Source organism: Amyelois transitella, chromosome 30, assembly GCF_032362555.1.
Source record: "Amyelois transitella isolate CPQ chromosome 30, ilAmyTran1.1, whole genome shotgun sequence".
Classification (NCBI taxonomy): domain Eukaryota; kingdom Metazoa; phylum Arthropoda; class Insecta; order Lepidoptera; family Pyralidae; genus Amyelois; species Amyelois transitella.
The window spans coordinates 3,554,148-3,578,674 of record NC_083533.1 but is presented as its reverse complement, the minus strand read 5'-3'; the positions used below and the strand labels follow the sequence as shown (position 1 = coordinate 3,578,674).

At 39.2% G+C, this 24,527-nt stretch overlaps 1 protein-coding gene across 3 annotated transcripts in view; it reads left to right on the top strand.

Annotated features, from left to right (window-relative positions):
• Positions 1–24,062, top strand: part of LOC106131003 (acetyl-CoA carboxylase) — an 88,737-nt gene extending 64,675 nt beyond the window's left edge. For 2 of the 3 annotated variants that reach the window (XM_013329969.2, XM_060952958.1), the window contains 21 exons: positions 64–184; positions 1,266–1,362; positions 2,858–2,964; positions 3,281–3,382; positions 3,767–3,869; positions 4,851–4,951; positions 5,692–5,862; positions 6,961–7,180; positions 9,337–9,475; positions 10,561–10,681; positions 11,228–11,320; positions 12,192–12,378; positions 13,489–13,616; positions 14,604–14,718; positions 15,391–15,568; positions 15,733–15,848; positions 16,236–16,328; positions 16,996–17,156; positions 18,249–18,428; positions 20,002–20,142; positions 20,906–24,062. In XM_013329969.2, coding sequence (XP_013185423.1) covers positions 64–184; positions 1,266–1,362; positions 2,858–2,964; positions 3,281–3,382; positions 3,767–3,869; positions 4,851–4,951; positions 5,692–5,862; positions 6,961–7,180; positions 9,337–9,475; positions 10,561–10,681; positions 11,228–11,320; positions 12,192–12,378; positions 13,489–13,616; positions 14,604–14,718; positions 15,391–15,568; positions 15,733–15,848; positions 16,236–16,328; positions 16,996–17,156; positions 18,249–18,428; positions 20,002–20,142; positions 20,906–20,971 — 2,740 coding nt within the window. In that variant the 3' untranslated portion in view covers positions 20,972–24,062. Of the gene's footprint in view, positions 1–63; positions 185–1,265; positions 1,363–2,857; positions 2,965–3,280; positions 3,383–3,766; positions 3,870–4,850; positions 4,952–5,691; positions 5,863–6,960; positions 7,181–9,336; positions 9,476–10,560; positions 10,682–11,227; positions 11,321–12,191; positions 12,379–13,488; positions 13,617–14,603; positions 14,719–15,390; positions 15,569–15,732; positions 15,849–16,235; positions 16,329–16,995; positions 17,184–18,248; positions 18,429–20,001; positions 20,143–20,905 lie in introns of those variants that run through there. The other variant, XM_060952957.1, reaches the window with a different exon arrangement.
• The last annotated feature ends 465 nt before the right edge of the window (positions 24,063–24,527 follow it).

Below are 24,527 nucleotides of genomic sequence, written 5' to 3'. Positions count from 1 at the left end.
TTAACAAAAATAGTCCCTTAAGTAATTCCCCTTAAGTAAAATACTATTTCTTTTTATACACAGGGTGTTGCTAGAAGCAATGGACGAATTGGAGGTCGCCTTTTCCCACCCCCTGGCCAAAAGGACGGACTGCAACCACATATTCTTGAACTTCGGACCCACGGTCATCATGGATCCGGCCAAGGTACATAATGTCTACTTTATAACAAGTGAATTCTATCAGTGCCGGTAACCACACGGCATACTTTATAACAAGTGGATTCTACTAGTGCCGGTAATCACACGGCACACAAAAAAGAATAGGACCACTCCATCTCTTTACCATGAATGTCGTAAAAGCAGACTAAGGCTATATATAACTTGGGATATTTATGTATTTCGGGCGATGGGCTAGCAACCTGTCACTATTTGAATCTCAATTCTGTCATCAAGCCAAGTTGAACGTGGCTCATCAGTCTTTCAAGACTGTTGCCTCTGTCTACCCCGCAAGGGATATAGACGTGACCAAATGTATGTATGCTATCTATCTAAATTTTTGTTATTCTACTAGTGCCGTGTGGTTACCGGTGCTAGTAGAAAAAAGAATTGGACCACTTCATCTCTTTCCCATGGATGTCGTAAAAGGCGACTAAGGGATAGGCTTATAAACTTGCAATTCTTTTTTAGGCGATGGACTAGCAACCTGTCACTATTTGAATCCCGATTCTATCATTGAGCCAAATAGCTGAACGTGGCCATTCGGTCTTTTCAAGACTATTGGTTCTGTCTACCCCGCAAGGGATATAGACGTGACCATATATGTATGTATGCTATCTATCTAAATTTTTGTTATTCTACTAGTGCCGTGTGGTTACCGGTGCTAGTAGAAAAAAGAATAGGACCACTCCATCTTTTTTCCATGGATGTCGTAAAAGGCGACTAAGGGATAGGCTTATAAACTTTGGATTCTTTTATAGGCGATGGACTAGCAACCTGTCACTATTTGAATCTCAATTCTGTCATCAAGCCAAGTTGAACGTGGCTCATCAGTCTTTCAAGACTGTTGCCTCTGTCTACCCGCAAGGGATATAGACGTGACCATATGTATGTATGCTATCTAAATTTGTTATTCTTCTAGTGCCGTAGGCGATTGACTAGCAACCTGTCACTATTTGAATCTCAATTCTATCATTAAGCCAAATAGCTGAGCGTGGCCTATCAGTCTTTTCAAGACTGTTGGCTCTGTCTACCCCGCAAGGGATATATCTATCTAAATATGTTCACAGATCGAAGAGTCAGTGCTGGGTATGGTGATGCGTTACGGTCCAAGGTTGTGGAAACTGAGGGTGCTGCAGGCGGAAATCAGGTTCACGCTCAGAATCGGTGAGAAAACCTAGATTTTTTTCTTTCAAATCTTCTATACTAATATTATAAAGGTGAAGAGTTTGTTTGTTTGAACGCGCTAATCTCAGGAACTACTGGTTCAAATTGAAAAGTTCTTTTTGCGTTAAATAGACCATTTATCGAGGAAGGCTTTAGGCTATATAAAATTACGCTGCAACTATTAAGAAAAAAGAAATAATGGAATATGTGAAAAAAAACGGGGAAACTTATTCATATTTGAGTGCTTCAATGATGCCCAAAATTACTTTACCACGCGGACGAAGTCGCGGGCACAGCTAGTATGCTATAAAATTCTAGTGTCTTCGTTTCCTCTTAATCTATATAATATGCTATAAAATTCTCGTGTCACACATCTTCGTTGCCGTACTTTTCCGAAACGGCTCGACCGATTCTCGATTTGATTAGAATAGAATAGAATAGATTTATTTTCAAAATTGGATACAAGATATCACTTATTGACGTCACATCACTTAAATCTAATTATAAACTACTACCGCTTCCAAAGCGCATGTGTAGAAGAAGCGGCGGAACAAACTACATTGCAGCATTTTCATCGGACGACAATATACAAATATAGATGTCTTAAATCTAAATCATGGACGAATGCACATTGTCTACATTATAAAACATGAATGATGATGATGATTCGATTAATACCTACTGTTTTCTATCTACACAAACTCGAAACCGGCGAGCTTGCATGAAGAGAGTTATGAATGTGGATGAAGCGAAGGAAGTATGCAGAGATCGTGGCAAGTGGAAAGATGTAGTCTCTGCCTACTCCTCCGGGAAAGAGGCGTGATTTTATGTATGTATGTATGATATTATAATTACTAAATAAAAACTCGTTTAATATATAAAATATTTCAATTTCAATGTGTTGAAAGGCTTTTACGTTAGTAATTATACTATTAATGAATTACACAGGTATTAAAAGAAGGGCTTTGTCTGGTAGTACGCTTGTCTGTGACACCGGAGGCCCCGGGTTTGAATCCCGGCCAGGGCACGATGAGAAAAGACCTTTTTCTGATTGGCCCGGGTCTTGGATGTTTATCTATTTAAGTATTTATTAGAAAATATAGTATCGTTGAGTTAGTATCTCGCAACACAAGTCTCGAACTCACTTCGAGGCTAACTCGATCTGTGTAATTTGTCCCGTGTATATTTATATTTATTACTAGCGACCCGCCCCAGCTTCGCACGGGTGCAAAATTATAAATGTTATTATACATAAAAACCTTCCTCTTGAATCACTCTACCTGTTACAAAAAACCGCATCAAAATCCGTTGCGTTATTTTAAAGATTTAAGCATACAGACAAACAGACTAAAATAGCGACTTTGTTTTATACTTTGTAGTGAAACGCGCACGTAACGTACCTTTATTTTATCTGTGACATTTCGAATCATGTTACAATATTCCGTGGTCATCGAGCGACTCATTACATACCCTAATGTTTGCACCATCCCCTCAGGACCGGGAGCGCCCACGAAGAACGTGAGGCTCTGCCTATCAAACGGATCCGGATACTCCCTGGACGTGTACACGTATGAGGAGGTGTCTGATCCCAGGACTGGTGTGGTGAGTGTCATTTGACCGACTACAATTAAAGAGTGCCGTGTGGTTCCCGGCACCGATACAAAAAAGAATAATACCACTCCATCTCTTCGCCCTTAGCTTCGCCAAGGGATATGCTTATAAAATTGCGATCCTTTTTTTTTAGGCGATGGGCTAGCAACCTGTCACTATTTGGATCACAATTCCATCATTAAGCCGAACGCAGCTGAACGTGGCCATTCAGTCTCTTCGGGACTTTTGACTCTGTCTACCCCGTAAGGGATATAGACGTGACTATATGTACATATGTATGTAATAATTTTTTTGTGTAATTTTCCAGATTATGTTTCACTCGTTCGGTTCCCGGCAGGGCCCCATGCACGGTCTGCCAATATCAACACCGTATGTCACAAAGGATTATTTGCAACAGAAGCGATTTTTGGTAAGTTTGAAGTAAGGTACATAATGCCTAGTGACACACTATTAGTTACACTATTTGAATGGTACTTGTATTGTTGAGCCATACGGCTGAACGTGGCCTTTGTCTTTTCAAGACTGTTGGCTCTGTCTACCCCGCAAGGGATATAGACGTAACTATATGTATGTATGTATGTATATGTATATATTTCTCCAGGCGACATCGCAAGGCACCACATACGTGTACGATATACCGGACATATATGTATATATATTTCTCTCCCTATATAAATCTCAATTCTATCAACAAGCCAAATAGCCGAACGGACCTATCAGTCTTTTCGACTAATTCTTGGCTCTGTCTACCCCGCAAGGTATATAGACGTAACTATATTATATATTTCTCCAGGCGACATCGCAAGGCACAACATACGTGTACGATATACCGGACATGTTCAGGCAGACGGTGGAGAAAAGATGGCGCGAATGTATCGACGAGGGAAGTGTTGATGGTAAGTATTGATTTTGATGAAAGTTTATTACATACTAGCGACCCGCCCCGGCTTCGCACGGGTGCAAAATTCGGAAAAAATTATACATAAAAACCTTCCTCTTGAATCACTCTACCTGTTACAAAAAACCGCATCAAAATCCGTTGCGTAATTTTAAAGATTTAAGCATACAGACAAACAGACTAAATAGCGATTTTGTTTTATACTATGTAGTGATAGTGACATACAAACATACATACAAAATCACGCTTTTTTGAAGAGAGTAGGCACAGACTAATCTTTCCACGTCCTGGTAAAGAGTCAGGTCAGGAGTACCCGAAACCGCCGAGCTTGCATGAAGAGAGTTATGAATGTGGATGAAGCGAAGGAAGTGTGCAGAGATCGTGGCAAGTGGAAAGAGGTAGTCTCTGCCTACCCCTCCGGGAAAGAGGCGTGATTTTATGTATGTATGTATGTGTTACAGTTAAAACTAGTTTTTAGTTAGAACGCGTTTTCCCTAGTTAGAACTAGTTTTTACTAAATGCCTTTGTTAAAACTAGAATTAACTAATGCTCAAAATTAAATATCAGTTAAAACGAGTTCTGTCTAGACAACACGCGTTTTTTCGAAGAGAGCCAGTTAAAAATTGTTCCGACCAATGTCAAAAAGGTGTCTCTGCAAGAAAAATGGTTGCCTTTATAACTCAAAGTGCCACGATAGTAGATATATATATATGTACTAGAGGCCGTCCGCGACTTCGTCCGCATGGAAACCCTATCAATCCCGCGGGAACTCTGGGATAAAAAGTAGCCTATGTGTTATTCTGGGTCTTCAGCTACCTACATACCAAATTTCATGGTAATCGGTTCAGTAGTTTTTGCGTGAAAGAGTAACAAACATCCATACATCCATACAAACTTTCGCCTTTATAATAGTAGTAGGATGTATGTATGTTGTTTGTAATATCTCTTGTGTGTGAAAACTTTTAATTTCTCCTAACAGGTCCCCCCCCAGATGTGGTGATGTCGTCAGTGGAATTGGTGGTGGAGTCTGACGGCGAGAGGAGAGTGGTGGAGGTGACCAGGTTACCAGGACAGAACACTGTAAGTCCAAAAAAACAAAATCGTAATTACCTTTGTCTTGCGGTAGAAGTGCGTCCATCTTGGATGTTTATCTATATAAGTAACGGCCTCTGTGGCTCAGCGGTAGTACGCTTGCCTGTGACACCGGAGGTCCCGGGTTCGAATCCCGGCCAGGGCGTGATGAGAAACGAACTTTCTCTGATTGGCCTGGGTCTTGGATGTTTATCTATATATAAGTATTTATTATAAAACACAGTATCGTTGAGTTAGTATCTCGTAACACAAGTCTCGAACTTACTTCGAGGCTAACTCGATCAGTGTAATTTGTCCCGTATGTATTTATTTATTTATTTATCTGCGTCACGGCGGACTCTTCTTCCGCTTGGCTTTAGTCCCGGTCGCATCCTCACCACTCTGGAGAGGAGCCCGGGGTGCGCCTTTGACCATGGACCCTGGATTGGGTGAGTCAGGTTTTCACACGAAGCGACTCCCGTCTGACCTCCGCAACCTTTGCAGGGGAACCTAAACACGTATTGGTTCGATCATGGTTACACATCCAGTTGTCTGAATGTGCAGGTTATCTCACGATGTTATCCCTCACCGTAAGAGCATCGGTTGGTATTAAAACTAATGTCCGTAACTTCGGAAGTAGTCCATCTCTACCCGTGGGTGTCATAAAAGGCGACATTTTTTTGTATTGGTGCCGGGAACCACAAGGCACATTATATGAATGATTAAATGAATATAATATTTGTTTCTAGGTGGGCATGGTAGCATGGCGTTTGACCCTGTTCACCCCGGAATGCCCCGAGGGCCGCGACATCGTCCTGATAGCGAACGACCTCACCCACTACATGGGCTCGTTTGGACCCCAAGAGGATTGGGTGTATTACAAAGCATCTCAGTACGCGAGAGAGCTTAAAATACCAAGGGTGAGTTTATATGGAGTTATTTTTATATAAGACTAGCGACCCGCCCCGTCTTCGCACGGGTGCAAAATTATAAATGTTATTATACATATGTAGCGGGAGTGATGATTCGGCTCGACCGCCACCAAAGGGAAGATCTCCCGCCAGGCTAGTCTAATGCCTGGGGAACCGCGCGACAGACGATGTTGTATATATAGCTCCAATCCGTGAAATCTCTGAAATCGCGATTTGGGTTCTTCGCTGCTATTGGCTGAGCGCGTCGATTTCTTCGAGATGATTGACAGTTGTTGTGCGATTTGATGTTGTTGACGAGTGGCGTAGAGATGGCGCCACACATAAAAACCTTTCTCTTGAATCACTCTACCTGTTACAAAAAACCGCATCAAAATCCGTTGCGTAATTTTAAAGTTTTAAGCATACTTACAGACAAACAGACTAAAATAGCGACTTTGTTTTATACTATGTAGTGATAGAAACTTGATATTGGTGAAATAGTAAATTAAACTGAACAACTGTGGCGCCATCTCTAAGCGAGAAGTCACAACAGCCTATCACGTGTCGCTATCAGCCAATAACGGCGAAGAGTCTAAATCGCGCAAGTGATACCTTCTTCGAGTCCTTCTCTGTGAGAGGATTGGTTAGTATTCGAAATTGTCATTGGTCGGTGTGGGATTCGAACCTGTGCCTTTTATGAGCATCACCCATTTTTATGATCGATTTCTGATTGACCTCTGTCTTTAATGTTTATCTATATAAGTATTTATTATAAAATATAGTATCGTTGAGTTAGTATCTCGTAACACAAGTCTCGAACTTACTTCGAGGCTAAATCAATCTGTGTATTTTATCCCGTTATATACGGGATAAAATACTATTTGTTCCCGGTACCAATAAAAAAGGCTAATAAACTTGGAATTCTTCTTTTAGGCGATGGGCTAGCAACCCTGTCACTATTTTAATCTCAATTCTATCATTAAACAGCTGAGCGTGACCTATCAGTCGTTTCAAGACTGCGGGCTCAGTCTACCCCGTAAGGGAATAAAGACGTGATTATACGTATTATTTATTCAATTTCGTATTGACTGATCGATTCTATCACAGATCTACGTGAGCGTCAACTCCGGCGCACGTATCGGCGTCGCCGAAGAAGTTAAATCGGAGTTCAACGTCGCCTGGGTGGACTCTGAACGTCCCGAACGGGGATTCAAATACCTTTACCTGTCCGCGGCGTCGTTCTCCAAGCTCGGACCCCTGGGCTCTGTCAAGACGGCGCTCATTGAGGACGAGGGCGAGGCGCGATACAAGATCACCGACATTATTGGTGAGTCGAGGAAACATTCAACCTGTCTCCCATTGGGGGTAGGCAGAGACTATGGATTTCCATTTGCTACGATTCTTACAGATGTCTCCTGCTTCCTCCACACTCGTTACTCTTTTTATACATATTCGACAATTAAGGGTATTCCTAACATCTCCTTTTTTTAAGTCATTCGAAATTTGGTCCTTCGAAGTTTGACGAGGCCGGATCTGTCTCACTTTTACAGTCAACTCAGTTTTATAACTTCCTTTCGTCAATCTGATGGCTTAGATGTTTTTATTATTATGATTTTATATATGATATAAGCGTGATTTAAAAATTTTGAATTTGAATTACATTTTTATTCATTATTACGGGACATTTCAAACATCACTTAATAATTGTCATATCTTTTGGTTTCACGACATTGGTTACGTCAACTAAATAAATTACTTGAAACCAAAGCTCAGTTTCGAGTAATTCATTCGATGACGACTTCCGAAGCGGTAACAAACTGCACTGCAGCATTTTATTTCCCTTCAAGTAATTTATTAGAATACCACTGCCGCTTCTGTAGCTTCCGAAGCGGTGACAAGCTGCACTGCAGCATTTTATTTCCCTTCAAGTAATTTATTAGAATACAACTGCCGCTTCCGTAGCTTCCGAAGCGGTGACAAACTGCACTGCAGCATTTTATTTCTCCTCAACAAAGTCAATTTATGAATTTATCTAGCAATATTTGAACAGCATTTTATTTCTCTTTAACAAACTCAATTTATGAATCATCTAGCAATATTTGAACAGCATTATATTGCTCTTCAACGAAGTCAATTTTTATCTAGCACTAGCGACCCGCCCCGGCTTCGCACGGGTGCAAAATTATAAATGTTATTATACATAAAAACCTTCCTCTTTAATCACTCTACTTGTTACAAAAAACCGCATAAAATCCGTTGCGTAATTTTAAAGACTTAAGCAAACAGACAAACAGACTAAAATAGCGACTTTGTTTTATACTATGTAGTGATTATTTGAACAGCGTTTCATTTCTCTTCAACGAAATCAATTTACGAATGTATCCTATCAACATTTGAAACGGAATGTGTGTGTTCAATGTCAATTTATGAATGTATCTAATCAACATTTGAAACGTGTGTGTGCAATGTCAATTTATGAATGTATCTAATCAACATTTGAAACGGAATGTGTGTGTTCAATATCAATTTACGAATGTATCCTATCAACATTTGAAACGGAACGTGTGTGCGCAATGTCAATTTATGAATGTATCCTATCAACATTTGAAACGGAACGTGTGTGTGCAATGTCAATTTATGAATGTAACTAATCAACATTTGAAACGGAACGTGTGTGTGCAATGTCAATTTATGAATGTATCCTATCAACATTTGAAACGGAATGTGTGTGTGCAAATGTATCCTATCAACATTTGAAACGGAACGTGTGTGTGCAATGTCAATTTATGAATGTATCCTATCAACATTTGAAACGGAATGTGTGTGTGCAATGTCAATTTATGAATGTATCTAATCAACATTTGAAACGGAACGTGTGTGTGCAATGTCAATTTACGAATGTATCCTATCAACATTTGAAACGGAACGTGTGTGCGCAATGTCAATTTATGAATGTAACTAATCAACATTTGAAACGGAACGTGTGTGCGCAATGTCAATTTATGAATGTATCCTATCAACATTTGAAACGGAACGTGTGTGTGCAATGTCAATTTACGAATGTATCCTATCAACATTTGAAACGGAACGTGTGTGCGCAATGTCAATTTATGAATGTATCCTATCAACATTTGAAACGGAACGTGTGTGTGCAATGTCAATTTACGAATGTATCCAATCAACATTTGAAACGGAACGTGTGTGCGCAATGTCAATTTATGAATGTATCCTATCAACATTTGAAACGGAACGTGTGTGTGCAATGTCAATTTACGAATGTATCCTATCAACATTTGAAACGGAACGTGTGTGCGCAATGTCAATTTATGAATGTATCCTATCAACATTTGAAACGGAACGTGTGTGTGCAATGTCAATTTACGAATGTATCCAATCAACATTTGAAACGGAACGTGTGTGTGCAATGTCAATTTACGAATGTATCCAATCAACATTTGAAACGGAACGTGTGTCGGCGAGCAGGCAAGGAGGACGGGCTGGGCGTGGAGTGCCTGCGCGACGCGGGGCTCATCGCCGGCGAGACGGCGCAGGCGTACGACGACGTGGTCACCATCTCCATCGTCACGTGCCGCGCCATCGGCATCGGCTCCTACGTCGTCAGGTGGGCGGGCCTTAACCGTTATCAGTGTCGGTCTAGTGAATATATTTTAGTCATACAAATACAATACGAATGTAGGAATGAATAACTTTAATAACTATACGCGTGCCGTGTGGTTCCCGGCACCATTAGAAACAAAGAATAGGACCACTCCATCTCTTTCCCATGGATGTCGTAAAAGGTGATTAAAGGATAGGCTTACGAACTTGGGATTCTTTTTTAGACGATGGGCTAACAACCTGTCCCTATTTGGATCTCAATTCTATCATTGAGCCAAATAGCTGAGCGTGGCCTATCAGTCTTTTCAAGACTGTTGGCTCTGTCTACCCCACAAGGGATATAGACGTGACCATATGTATGTATATATGTATACTAATACTACTTTAATAATATCACGTCGGGGTCACCAGTTGTAGGAAGTATAGTTATTAAGTTATTTATTCCTACAGAAGATAGAAGGAGAAAGATAGTGGTGAAAATAATCAGTTTAAAATTACTATTTTATTCAACATAAAATTAAGAATATCTATTTGACAATAAAAATTATTTTGACACATCTCTAAAAAACAACATCATGGCTACACAAATACAAATGTTGTTTGTTCAGTGTTAGTTTGCAAAAGTTGGTTGTGCTGCCCCCCCACATTGAAGGTTTCTCTATGGTGTGGGAGTCAGGCTTCTTGCGATTGTCAGTCATACATACATTTAATCACGTCTATATCGCTTGCGGGGTAGACAGAGCCGGCAAAACACTGATAGGCCACGCTCAGGTGTTAGGCTTAATGACAGAATTGAGATTCAAATATTGACAGGTTGCTAGCCTGTCACCTGTAAAAAGAATACCAAGTTAATAAGCCTGTCCCTTAGTCACCTTTTACGACATCCACGGGAAAGTGATGGGAGTTGATCCTATACCTTTTTTATATTGGTACCGGGAACCACACGTCACAATATATTATATTATTATATACTTTAAACACACTAGCAGCTCATTAAGTTGATGCGTGTGAGAATTTTGATGCTCGGAGATTTTTAAAATTAACAATCATCATCATAAAATCATCACCAGCTCTTTCTTCCCCCTTCAGACTCGGGCATCGTGTCATCCAAGTGGACTCGTCCTATATCATCCTCACGGGATATGCAGCTCTCAACAAAGTGTTGGGGAGACCCGTGTACGCTAGTAACAACCAGCTGGGCGGTGTACAGGTAATTTAGATACATACATACATACATATGGTCACGTCTATATCCCTTGCGGGGTAGACAGAGCCAACAGTCTCGAAAAGACTGAATGGCCACGTTCAGCTGTTTGGCTTAATGATAGAATTGAGATTCGAATAGTGACAGGTTGCTAGCCCATCGCCTAAATGAAGAATCCCAAGTTTGTAAGCCTATCCCTTTGTCACTTTTTACGACATTCATGGGAAAGAGATGGAGTGGTCCTATTCTTTTTTGTTTTGGTGCCGGGAACCACACGGCACATCTATATATTATACATATAAATACGCATAAATACAGATAAACACAATAATAACATAATACGTAGGATAGAATAGAAAGATAATGAGACCTAACGAGATTTTTGAAACTATCAATAGTCTGGGATTTTCCTGATATCGACAGGGAGAGCATTCCATAGACGGACAGCTTGTACAATAAAAGAGGTTTCCCATAACAAGAAAAATCCCAAGTTTATAAGCGCTTAGTCGCCTTTTACGACCTACTTATTGATGTTCAATAATACTTGTGCAGGTAATGCACCACAATGGCGTCTCCCACGCTGTGGCACCTTCGGATTTGGACGCCGTGAGGACGGCGGTGCGATGGTTGTCATTCGTACCTAAGGTATGTAGACGACTTTCTTGATATACGCCATAGCGACCGGTTGCCATGATTTTGTTTGTTAGAGATATGTATGTCGAAATTTAATTTTGATTGTCAAAGGTTCTTAATGTTTATGTTGAATAATATATAGAGATTTTTAAACTGATTATTTTCTACTATTTTCTCTTTTTATCTTCTGTAGGGATAAATAACTTTAATAACTATACTTCCAACAGTAATGAAGAGTATTATTTTTTTATTAAAAAAAAAATATTTCACTCAAGAAATGTACAAAAGGCGTACTTAATGCCGTTTGGCATTCTCTACCAGTCAACCAGCTGACCGAACGGAAAAACTTTGAGTTGGTGGTGCGATAAAGTGCACATGCATACATACATTACACATAAATACATATGGTCCATATTTCATGCGGGGTGGACAGAGCCAACAGTCTTGAAGACAAAATGGCTACGTTCAGCTATTTGGCTGAATGCTAGAATTGAGATTCAAATAGTGACAGGTTGCTAGCCTATTCTTTTTTTGTGAATTGGTGCCGGGAACCACACCACGGCACATACATACATTATTAATAAATTATTCCCATTTCTCATTCGTATCCCAACATTATGACACCATTTGACGGCTTCTGTGGCGCAGCGGTAGTACGCTTGTCTGTGACACCGGAGGTCCCGGGTTCGAATCCCGGCCAGGGCATGATGAGAAACGAACTTTCTCTGATTGGCCTGGTTCTTGGATGTTTATCTATATAAGTATTTATTATAAAATATAGTATCGTTGAGTTAGTATCTCGTAACACAAGTGTCGAACTTACTTCGAGGCTAACTCAATCTGTGTAATTTGTCCCGTATATATTTATTTATTTTGTCACCAGGACAAAATGAGCATAGTCCCGATAATGCGGCCCGGGGACCCCTGGGACCGGCCCGTGGAGTGGAGCCCCCCGCGCGCCGCGCACGACCCCCGCCTCATGCTGACGGGGGACGCGGCGCGCGCCGGCTTCTTCGACGCGGGCAGCTTCGACGAGATCATGCGGCCCTGGGCTCAGACAGTCATCACTGGTGAGTGTGGACGGCCTCTGTGGCGGTAGTGCGCTTGTCTGTGACACTGGAAGTCCCGGGTTCGAATCCTGGTCGGGGCGTGATGAGAAACGAAACTTTCTTCGATGAGATCATGAGGCCCTGGGCTCAGACAGTCATCACTGGTGAGTCAAATTCAAATTCAAAATTTTTATTCATTACTATAGGATACTATATGTCGCTTAATAATTGTCGAAACGTATGGTTTAACAACATTGGTTGACGTCAAATAGATTACTTAAAACTAAGTTTACTGCCGCTTTCAAGGCAGAAGTGCAGAAGAAGCGGTAATAAATTGCTCTGAGTTTTGACGGCCTGTGTGGCGGTAGTACGCTTATATGTGACTCCGAAGGTCCTGAGTTGAATCCTGGTCGGGGCGTGATGAGAAACGAAACTTTCTTCGACGAGATCATGCGGCCCTGGGCTCAGACAGTCATCACTGGTGAGTTTTGACGGCCTCTGTGACGGTAGTACGCTTGTCTGTGACACAGGAGGGGCCGGGTTCGAATCCTGGTCGGGGCGTGATGAGAAACGGAACTTTCTTCGATGAGATCATGCGGCCCTGGGCTCAGACTGTCATCACTGGTGAGTCTGGACGGCCTCTGTGGCGGTAGTACGCTTGTCTGTGACTCTGGAGGTTCTGAGTTCGAATCTTGGTCAGGTGGAGAAAGTTGGAGTTCTCTGATTGGTCTGACTCTTGGATATTTGTCTGTAACACAAGTTACGAACTTACTTCAAGGCTAACACAATCTGTGTAATTTGTCCCGTATAAAAATATTTCTTCAAACCTGTTGTCATAGAGATCAAGCTATAAATTGTATAACTTTAACAGTGTATAGACATACATACATACATACATATGGTCACGTCTATATCCCTTGCAGGGTAGACATAGTCAAGAATCCTAAGTTTGTAAGCCTGTCTCTTAGTCGCCTTTCACGACATCCATGGGATACAGATTGATCTGTAAAGTAGAGTCTGAAAGAGAGTGGTCCTATTCTTTTTTGTATTGGTGCCGGGGACCACACGGCACGGATATCTGTACATATATTTCTGGAACAACAATTAATATGATCCCCCCTCCTCGCCCAGGTCGCGCCCGGCTGGGCGGCATCCCCGTGGGCGTGGTGGCCGTGGAGACCAGGACGGTGGAGCTGACGCTGCCCGCCGACCCCGCCAACCTGGACTCCGAGGCTAAGACGCTGCAGCAGGCCGGCCAGGTCGGTGCATGCGGCTCATTTACACCCCCCCACTCCCCCTTTCCCCCTTCCCCCCTTCCCCCCTCCCATTTCTCTCTGTAGTCCCCCAACTGTGCGTGTGTAAAGTAACGTGGCGATCGTTCAGTGGTTTTGTTATTTTAACACGTTATTGCCCAAAAAAAATATTACAAATGGCGGACTCTACCTTTTTTTCTTCGAGCGTTTTGACATGAAAACACGAAAACCTTTTCACATTTATAATACACTAGCTGTGCCCGCGACTTCGTCCGCGTCGAATAGTTATTTTAGGCATCATTGAGGCCCCTCAAGGATGAATAATTTTCCTCGTTTTTTTCACATTTTCCATTATTTCTTCGCTCCTAATAGTTGCAGTGTGATGTTGTATAGCCTAAAGCCTATAGCCTTCCCCGATAAATGGTCTGTTCAACGCAAATAGAATTTTTCAATTCGAACCAGTAGTTCCTGAGATTAGTGCGTTCAAACAAACAAACAAACAAACTCTTCAGCTTTATAATATTAGTATAGATTACTCATTCTCTGCCAGTCTACCAGTTGACCAGCCTTTTTTTTTCAGATGTTTTGACATGAAAACACGAAACATTTTCACATTTATAATATCCTACTACTATTATAAAGGCGAAAGTTTGTATGAATGTATGGATGTTTGTTACTCTTTCACGCAAAAACTACTGAACCGATTACCATGAAATTTTGTATGTAGGTAGCTGAAGACCCAGAATAACACATAGGCTACTTTTTATCCCAGAGTTCCCGCGGGATTGATAGGGTTTCCATGCGGACGAAGTCGCGGGCGGCCTCTAGTATGCTTATATTCACGCGTTCAAACAAACAAACAGACTTTTCAGTTTAAGTTTATAATATACTAATATTATAAAGCTGAAAAGTCTGTTTGTTTGTGACGTGTGGCGTAGAGTTGTCGCCACATACTGTTCCGACCGCTGTCATGTTTTATTAATCTACACACAGGTGTGGTTCCCCGACTCCGCTTACAAAACGTCGCAAGCTATCAACGACTTCTCCCGCGAGGGTCTGCCGATCATGATTTTCGCCAACTGGAGAGGATTCAGCGGTGGTCAAAAGGGTAAGATTATACTTGCGTGTGCGTCCACGATTTAGATTTACATACCTACATACAAACATATGTACAAACATAAAATCACGCCTTTTGCCCTGAGGTTTAGGCTGAAACTACATATTTCCACTTGCCACGATTTAGATTTAACGGAACATATGTATATACTTACATACATATAATCACGTCTAAATCCCTTGCGGGGTAGACAGAGCCGACAGTCTTGGAAAGACTGAATGGCCACATTCAGCTATTTGGCTTAATGATAGAATTGAGATTCAAATAGTGACAGGTTACTAGCCCATCGCCTAAAAAGAATCCAAGTTTGTAAGATTATCCCTTAGTCGCCTTCTACGACACCAATGGGAAAGAGATGGAGTTGTCCTATTCTTTTTTGTATTGGTGCCGGAAACCACACGGCAACCGGGTACCACACGTCACTTGTAATTTGTCCCGTATTAGTATTTATTTATTTATTTAATTTTACATATTTATGTATTGTATTACCACACTATGAGTTTTTATTACTCGATTAAAGAAATTTATTATTATTATGTTTCTCCTCTTGGATTTCACGGGTCTATACACCCCGGATTTTTGAGAGGCTTGCGTGGGGATATTAATCCAACACGTGGAGGTCTTTTGGAGAAGTTGATGTTATGTTGTTATTATATTGACCAGACATGTACGAGCAAATCCTGAAGTTCGGCGCGGAGATAGTGCGGGCGCTGCGCGGCGCCGCCGCCCCCGTGCTGGTGTACATCCCGCCCGGCGCCGAGCTGCGCGGCGGCGCCTGGGCCGTGGTGGACCCCAGCGTCAACTCCAGGCGGATGGAGATGTACGCCGACCCGGAGGCCAGGTGAGAAACTGACACTTTTGTCATCATTGTGAGGGTATCTTGAAGTTTTGGGTAACTGGATGTGTCACCAGTGACCCTGTATGCGTTAGGTTGCTATATCTATATATATATATTAACATATATGTAATATATATATATATATATATATGTTGTTTTTTTTACAGAGGTGGAGTATTAGAAGCAGAGGGCATAGTAGAAGTGAAGTACAAACAAAGGGATATACTGAAAACTATGCACCGGCTCGATCCAGAATTGTTAAGACTCAGCGCGAGAGTGCAAGGTGAGTTTATTGTTTCTCAATGTAACAAGTATGTTTCTCATAGTATGTTTTGGAATAATTTAATGAGTATGACGAAATGTATATAGCGCACAGATATAAATATATAGCACATAGATATTTATTTCTGAAAGGTGAAAAAATTTTAGTTGAGGCTACCAATATTTTGTAGTAGTTTCTCGCCGGTTCACTGGTGTTTCTCATCGCAATAAGTTTTCTTTTTAAAACTGAATGTATTTTTTATAAATTTATACAAAATGGGACCTAAATATAAGGATATAATAAATAAAAGATTTGGCACATCGTATCACAATATTTCTTTGGTTTCTCACATATATCTCGTGTTTCTCGCTACTTTCTCACCATGAATACCTACACATATTGTTTCAGAAATCAAGGAGCAGATCAAGGACCTGTCAAAGAACCTGGACCGCCGCGGATCCATCGACGACGTTCTCATCAAAACAGACGCAGGCAAAGCCGGTAATGTTTTTATTTATTTTCTAGCTAGCTCCTCAGGGCTTCGCTTCCGTGAGAATTTCGGGATAAAAAGTACTTATTTTGTTATTCCAGGTTATGTTCTGCACTTGTATAAAATTGTATCAAAATACGTCGAGTAGGTTTTATGTGAAAGAGTAAACAAATAGACATCCACAAATACTTATAAAAATTTGTATTTTTAGTCGGATAGTATACATACATATAATCACGTCTATATCCCCATGGGGGTAGACAGAGTCATTATTCTTGAAAATACTGGAATTTCTTCTTTTAGGCGATTGGGCTATCAACCTGTCACTATTTGAATCTCAATTCTATCATTGAGCCAAATAACTGAACGTGTTGATAGGATTTACAGTATTCTCCTTTAGTATACCTGGTGTTAGGCCAGGTTACATCCTCACCTCTGGGGAGGAGCCCGGGGTGCGGTTTTTGACCGTGATCTATCTATATCCACTGCGGTGCGGGCAACAATCGTCAAAAAATTGAAAGGTCACGTTCAGCTGTTTGGCTCAATGATAGAATTGAGATTCAAATACTGACAGGTTGCTAGCCCATCGCCTAAAAGAGGAATCCCAACTTTATATATAAGTGTATAAGTTTAAGCAATAATAAGGATTAAGTTAATTATTTTTCTTTTTACCAACAGCTGAGACCAAAGTACGCGAATTAGACACAGAATTATCGTCTCTGGAGAAAGCGATAAAGTCTCGCGAGAAGGAATTGAGCCCCATATACCACGAGGTGGCCGTGCAGTTTGCAGAGTTGCACGACACTGCGGAGAGGATGCTGGAGAAAGGATGCATTTTTGTGAGTATTTGAGTTATTTCTGACCCTCGTGACCTCTCTGACCTTCGTGACCTCTCTGACTTCCGTGACCCTGTGACCTTCATGTCTCAATTTCTATGACCTTTTTGACATTTCTGACCACAGTGTTTTTATGACCTCTTTGACCACCCTTTGACCTCACTGCTCCCCTTGACATAGTCACTTTCTAAATTTAGTGTTTTTCTTACCTCAGTGTCTCTGACCTCAGTTTTTTTTCAAAACTCCCATGAAACCCATGATTTCTGTGACCTCGCTGTCCCTCCAATTTTGGGCTCGGTGGCTATCTGATATGACCTCAGTAACTATGACGTAATGATTCCTTGGAGAAAGCGATAAAGTCTCGCGAGAAGGAATTGAGCCCCATATACCACGAGGTGGCCGTGCAGTTTGCAGAGTTGCACGACACTGCGGAGAGGATGCTGGAGAAAGGATGCATTTTTGTGAGTATTTGAGTTATTTCTGACCCTCGTGACCTCTCCGACTTCCGTGACCCTCTGACCTTCATGTCGCATCTGCCCTCAATTTCTATGACCTTTGTGACATTTCTGACCACAGTGTCTTTATGACCTCTTTGACGACCCTTTGATCCCAATGCCCCTTTGATATAGTTTATAGAGTTTCAATTCTGTCATAAAGCCAAACAGCTGAACGTGGCCTATCAGTATTTTCAATACTGTTGGTTCTGTCTACCCCGCTAGAGAAATAGACGTGATTATATGTATGTATGTTGTATCTCATATCTTGATCAAATTAAGGACGTCCTGGTAAAGGGTGAGGTCAAAAGTACCCGAAACCGCCGAGCTTGCATGAAGAGAGTTATGAATGTGGATGAAGCGAAGGAAATATGCAGAGATCGTGGCAAGTGGAAAGAGGTAGTCTCTGCATCACCCTCCAGGAACGAGGCGTGTTTTTATGTTATGTATATGTATGTATGTACTGATAGGCAGAACAGAGTCATCTGTTCGTGGAAGAGGTATATTTAGAGCCTGCGTTTCCACCACGCACATCACGCGTTTCAATATTCCTTAACGTTTCGAGATTTTTCTTTTTACAAAACACTTTGTTTTTCTCTAGGATATAATACCGTGGCGGGATTCCCGCCGCCAGTTGTTCTGGCGCCTTCGTCGGCTCCTACGACAGAACTCCCAGGAGAAGAGGGTCCAGGCGGCGGTGGGGGCCGCTGGCGGCATGGACCACGGCGCGGCCGCCGCCACTCTCAGGAGGTGGTTCACTGAAGATCTGGGGGAGACCCTGGTGAGTAATACCTACCACGTCTTCTATGAGTTACTATGTAGTATTAGATTTGATGTTTGAAATTGAATAAGTTTAATTAAGTTCAAAGTACTTTCAAACCTTTATTAAGCTTAAGTTTGTTAACAGTTTATTTAGTAGTAATAATAATTGCTATGTTATGAAAGAGCGGTGCCTCCTGGCACAAGCAAAATTTGCTTAAAAGGAGACTCCCACAACTTGTGTTATGTACTTACCTTTGGTTTTGGTTACCTAAATAAACATTTTTATTTTTATTATTTATTTTATGCGCAGCTTCGCTCGCGCTAATTTAGCGACATCTACAAAAAGCGACGAATTTAGCGCTACCTACATGAGCGAATTTAGCGCTACCTACGAAAGAATACCGGTTTTTGTCGCAAATTCCACGAGAACTGTTGTTTTTTTTTTACCGGTATTTAACATATAGGGTATGTAGGAGAAGGACGTGATTATTTGTATGTATGTAGAATTAACCCCTTTTTTCATTTGTATATTTTATGTGAATGTGAATAAATAATAATTGACGCATTAAAAATGGCGTTAAACTTAGTTTAAAGTAGTTAATTCGACGTCAAACAATGTGAATCTATATTAATATTATAAAGCTGAAAAGTTTGTTTGTTTGAACGCGCTAATCTCAGGAACTACTGATTCGAATTGAAAAATATTTTTTGCGTTGAAGACCATTTATAGACCATTTATCGAGGAAGCCTGTAGGCTATATAACATCATGCTGCAACTATAAGGAGCAAAGAAATAATGGAATATGTGAAAAGAACGAGGAAAATTATTAATCCTTGAGGGCTTCAATGATGCCCAAAATTACTATTCCACGCGGACGAAGTCGCGGGCCAACTAGTAAATAATAATTGAATTATTAAAAATGGCGCCAAACTTAGTTTAATGTAGTAATTTCGACGTCAACCAATGTGAATTCAAAATTATATGAGAATTATTGACGTCCTCTGTGGCGCAGCGGTAGTACGCTTGTCTGTGACACCGGAGGTCCTAGGTTCGAATCCCGGCCAGGGCATGATGAGAAAAGAACTTGTTCTGATTGGCCTGAGTCTTGTATTATCTATATAAGTATTTATTATAACATATAGTATCGTTGAGTTAGTATCTCGTAACACAAGTCACGAACTTACATCGAGGCTAACTCAATCTGTGTAATTTGTCCCGTATACATAATATTTATTTATTTAATTATTAATGTTCCAATCAATACCATAATGAAGAATCAAATACCTATTTTGATATAATTATCTCATCATCATCAGTCTTGCCGTGTGGTTCCCGGCACCAATAAAAAAAAAGAATAGGACCACTCCATCTCGTTCCCATGGATGTCGTAAAAGGCGACTAAGGGACAGGCTTATAAACTTGGGATTCTTCTTTTAGGCGACGGGCTAGCAACCTGTCACTATTTGAATCTCAATTCCATCATAAAGCCAAACAGCTGAATGTGGCCAATCAGTCTTTTCAAGACTGTTGGCTCTGTCTACCCCGCAAGGGATATAGACGTGATTATGTGTATGTATGTTTGTATCATCAGTCTCACCAATGGGAGCATAACAATGAGGCGGTCTGCAAGTGGCTCGAAGCTCAGATAGGTGATGACAACTCGGTGCTGGAGAGGAACCTGAGGGCCATCAGACAGGATTCCGTGCTGCAAGCCGTCAACACCATGGTCATGGTGAGTGTTTCACATTGTTTAGTGGTAGGGACGCCATTTTGTGACTCCAAACTTCATAATATAAAGTACTAGCGACCCGCCCCGGCTTCGCACGGGTGCAAAATTCGGAAAAAATTATACATAAAAACCTTCCTCTTGAATCACTCTACCTGTTACAAAAAACCGCATCAAAATCCGTTGCGTAATTTTAAAGATTTAAGCATACAGACAAACGGACTAAAATAGCGACTTTGTTTTATACTATGTAGTGATGAAGTCTCAATCCTATGTCCTCAATCTCAATTGATTCTGCCAATCCTTCGAACTGTTCTGGGTTAGAATACACCTATGTGTATGATTGGTCGATTGTATAACAGAGTCAGTGTATCATGTGATGTACACCATGATTCCCTTGCGAGCTTTTGTAAGGGAGTCATGAATGGTCTGTGATGATTTATATTTTTGTTATCTTTATTGTATCAACTGTTTAAAAATATATTAATGTTTTCAACTAAGAATTTGAGTATGTGTTGTTTACCTTCAATGGTTTGCACGTTTAGTAATTAAATTTAACATATGTATTAGATTGTATATCATGTTTCAATGTAGCAAACAATGGTAGAACAAATAAATAAAAAATACTATGTCTACCCCGCAAGGGTAGGCGCACCCCGGGCTCCTCTCGGCGTCTGATAGTACCAGGTATCTCAAGACTTAAATAAAAATTTGTCTTCAAAAGAGTATTAAACTTAATTGTCATATAAATTTATCATTTCTCTTTCAGGAACTAACGCCGTCCCAAAGATCAGAATTCATAAGAAAACTGTCATCACTTGAAATGGAGCAATAATTTTATTTATTTATATAGTCAAATAGGGGTATTAGATATTGTGTACAAATTATATGTTTATAAAATGGCCAAAGATGTGTAACTCTTAGAACGATGAATGAAATGTACCAGGATTTGTTTGGTAGGAATATTTTATTTTTATTTTATTAAACGAGTTTGCGAACAACATTCGCGTACAGTTAATAGCGGAAAATCAATAGGTTTCTAATAATTTCATAATTCATCTTCATGTATATCTATACTAATATTATAAAGCTGAAGAGTTTGTTTGATTAAACGCGCTAATTTCAGGAAGTACTGGTTCGAATTGAAAAATTATTTTTGTGTTGAACTAACCATTTATCGAGGAATGCTTTAGGTTATATAATATCACGCTGCAACTATTAGGAGCGAAGAAATAATGGAAAATGTGAAAAAAATCGGGTAAAATTATTCATCCTTGAGGGCTTCAATGATGCCCAAAATAACTTCACTTTCACATTCCACGCGGACGAAGTCGCGGGCACAGCTAGTAAATAATAAAGTCAAGTAAAAGAGTTCGTTAAAATGCACAAGTAATTTACAATAGTGAGTAAACATTTTGTGCGGGTATTTTAAATAAGTTTAAAGCAATAAATTATTCCATTTTTATTTTATAATCTTTTCAACATCTTTGGCCGTTTTGAAATTATTGCCATTTAAAAAAAATATTCCCGTAAATGAGGTGCCACTTTTGTAAAATGGCAACACTATATTTATAACGATTTTTAACCACCTAAATGAGCTTTTATTATATTGTTCATTCTTTTTTTATAATCAGGGATTATGCTATCATTATACGTACGTAGAATTATATCTCGAATTGGAATAAATAAACAAATTTTGTTGCACGACCATTTTTTTTGGTATATTTTTAAATATGATTTGTGTTTATTAATTATTTTTTTATAGTCAGTTGCCTTGATTCAAAGTATTTTTAAGACAATAACTTAAAAAAATTATATACAATACTTCGCCTAAATCTTTTTACATAATGTAAATCAAAATTTGTTTCTATTCAATTGTGTTTTTGGAATTAATTTGAAAAAGAAAAATCAGTTTTGAAATTGTAATCTTTTAAGTTATATGTCTGAAACTTCTTTGAATTCGAGTTTAGACTATACTTAAAATTGTCATTGATTTTTATAGAAATAGCGTGTGAGTTAGGATGTGAAATTGTGGAGATGCGAAATCTCATGAATGATTTTTTTTAATATATGCACTAAAAGATATATTTAAAAATGCCTCACGGATTTCATGTTTGTGTCATTCATAACATAGGGTTAACATATATTTTTGAATTGCCCGTACCTTGTACATTTTTATTTTTTTCTGAAGAGAGAAATGGAAAAAAATGCAAGAATTAATTTTATTGCCTATCGCATTTATGTTACTTGGTTTTATATTAAAAGTCCATTTTTTAGGTACTAAAATAAATTTAAACAATCTGATATGACTTTTTGTAGGAAAATATATTTTTGAATTAATTTAAACCCGTGAGAACAAAACGAACATGAAAATTAAGATACATATAGTCTATCACTTGAAAAGACTGACAAGCCACGTTCAGCTGTTTGGCTTAATGATAGAATTCAGATTCAAATAGTGACAGGTTGCTAGCCCATCGCGTACAAAAATAATCCCAAGTCCCAAGTTTTTTAGCCTTCCCTTGTTTACCTTTTACGACATCCATGGGAAAGATATTAAGTGGTCCTATTCTAAAGTTCCATTAAATATGATTCAAGATTGTTCACTTTTATTTTTGTACATAAAAATAGAACTTAAAATACCCGACTTGTTATCTTTATAATCGAGTTACTGACACTATCCACTAGCGTTGACAAAGCGCATCTTCTCTTTTACACTTGAGGTTAATCAGAATGATAGAAAGAGAGAGAAATAGACAAGACACGCCTTATCAACGTGTCCCAAATAGACATCCACAGGTGTTTCTCTTATACTATCTTTTATATAATCTGTTTGTAAACTCTTTAGTTTTACATAATAAAAAAAATGTAACAAATTACAAACCAGTCATTGTATTTAAAAAATATATATACAATGTCGGACTTATCCTATATATAATTATATTATTTATTGGTTCAAATTATAAGATTTGAAGTAGGCGTGTATTTTGACAAGGAAAATAAAATTTAGTTTTATTATCATTACGTTTGTTCCACTTGTGTTCATTTTAGAAGCTTTCCTGATTTACGTACAAATATGGTACATTCCTTTTTTTATCTAGGTTTGAGAAGAGTCGGGATAATATCATAATATATCTACTTAAAATATTTTTTATGCATACGGATATTGATAAATATAAATTTCTTAAGAGTATTTAGCGTTTCTCGTGATATAGACGAGAAACAGTACGAGAAACATGAAATTTACCATTTGGTTTTTAATTGTTTACTTGACTCCAATCCGATATTGTTAGGGCCATGATTGTAGTTTCTCGTTGAATACCTCAGATTTCTCGTACATACATAGATTAAATTTCTCACCTTAATAGTTCTATCCTGACTCCGTTAGTGCTCATTGGTTTATCAATAACTTGCTTTTATTGTTGTTTAATTTTTAGTTAGTAATAGAATGAATGATACATTGTTAGGTGAATTGATCAAATCCTTTATTTTTGTAAATTTAGATATGTGTATTTAAAAAATAATGTGTGACTCAAATGTTTTTTTGTAAATCAGCACTTATGTGAACCTACGGACAAAGGCTATTGTATAAATATATAAGGTACTTTGGTAGCTCAAGAAAGGTGTCTTAGACACTCTTTTAAATTAAGCTGCAGAGCGGCATCAGAGCTGTATCATCCTCTCGTTGACTGACTGACTGACTTATCAGACAGGAGTCGCTTCGTGTTATTACTCACTCTTGTGTCCGTTGTCACGGCCGGGGATAAAACCTAGGAAGATAATATATATATATATATATAAAAGTAAAGAACTATTGTTTTAAGTTATTTATTTAGCGGGGTTAACGGTGCGCCATATAAACGACTCAGAGGGGTGGTAGTTATCATGTTGTTGTAAAAATATTTAAATAAAAATATTTCGTACGATATTTCGTTTTATTTTTAATTAACATTAACATGGTCAACGAAAACACTTAAATTACGTACACTATTTATATAGAATCCTTATTTTCAATTGGATCTTACAAATTTTAAAACAAGAAACTAATTTAAAAAAAAAATATAGCTTGCATTGAATCCATTCCATTTCGGAATGACTATTTTTTTTTTATTCCGAATGACCGAGGTCGAACGAAGTCAGCATTACGCAGCATGAAGCAGATCTTATAATTATTACAAAAAAAAAATGAAGAATATGTTTTTTATTTAAATTTTGACTTTTGACAAGAGTATTAATAGCGTACTCTATACAATTAATACTCTTGTCAAAAGTCAAATAATAAATTTAACACCACCTATGGTTTAACTAAAGAAACACATAGTGTTACTGTGTGTTTCTTTAGTTAAAAAGGCATGTATTAAATCTTATATATAAAATGCTCGTGTCACAAT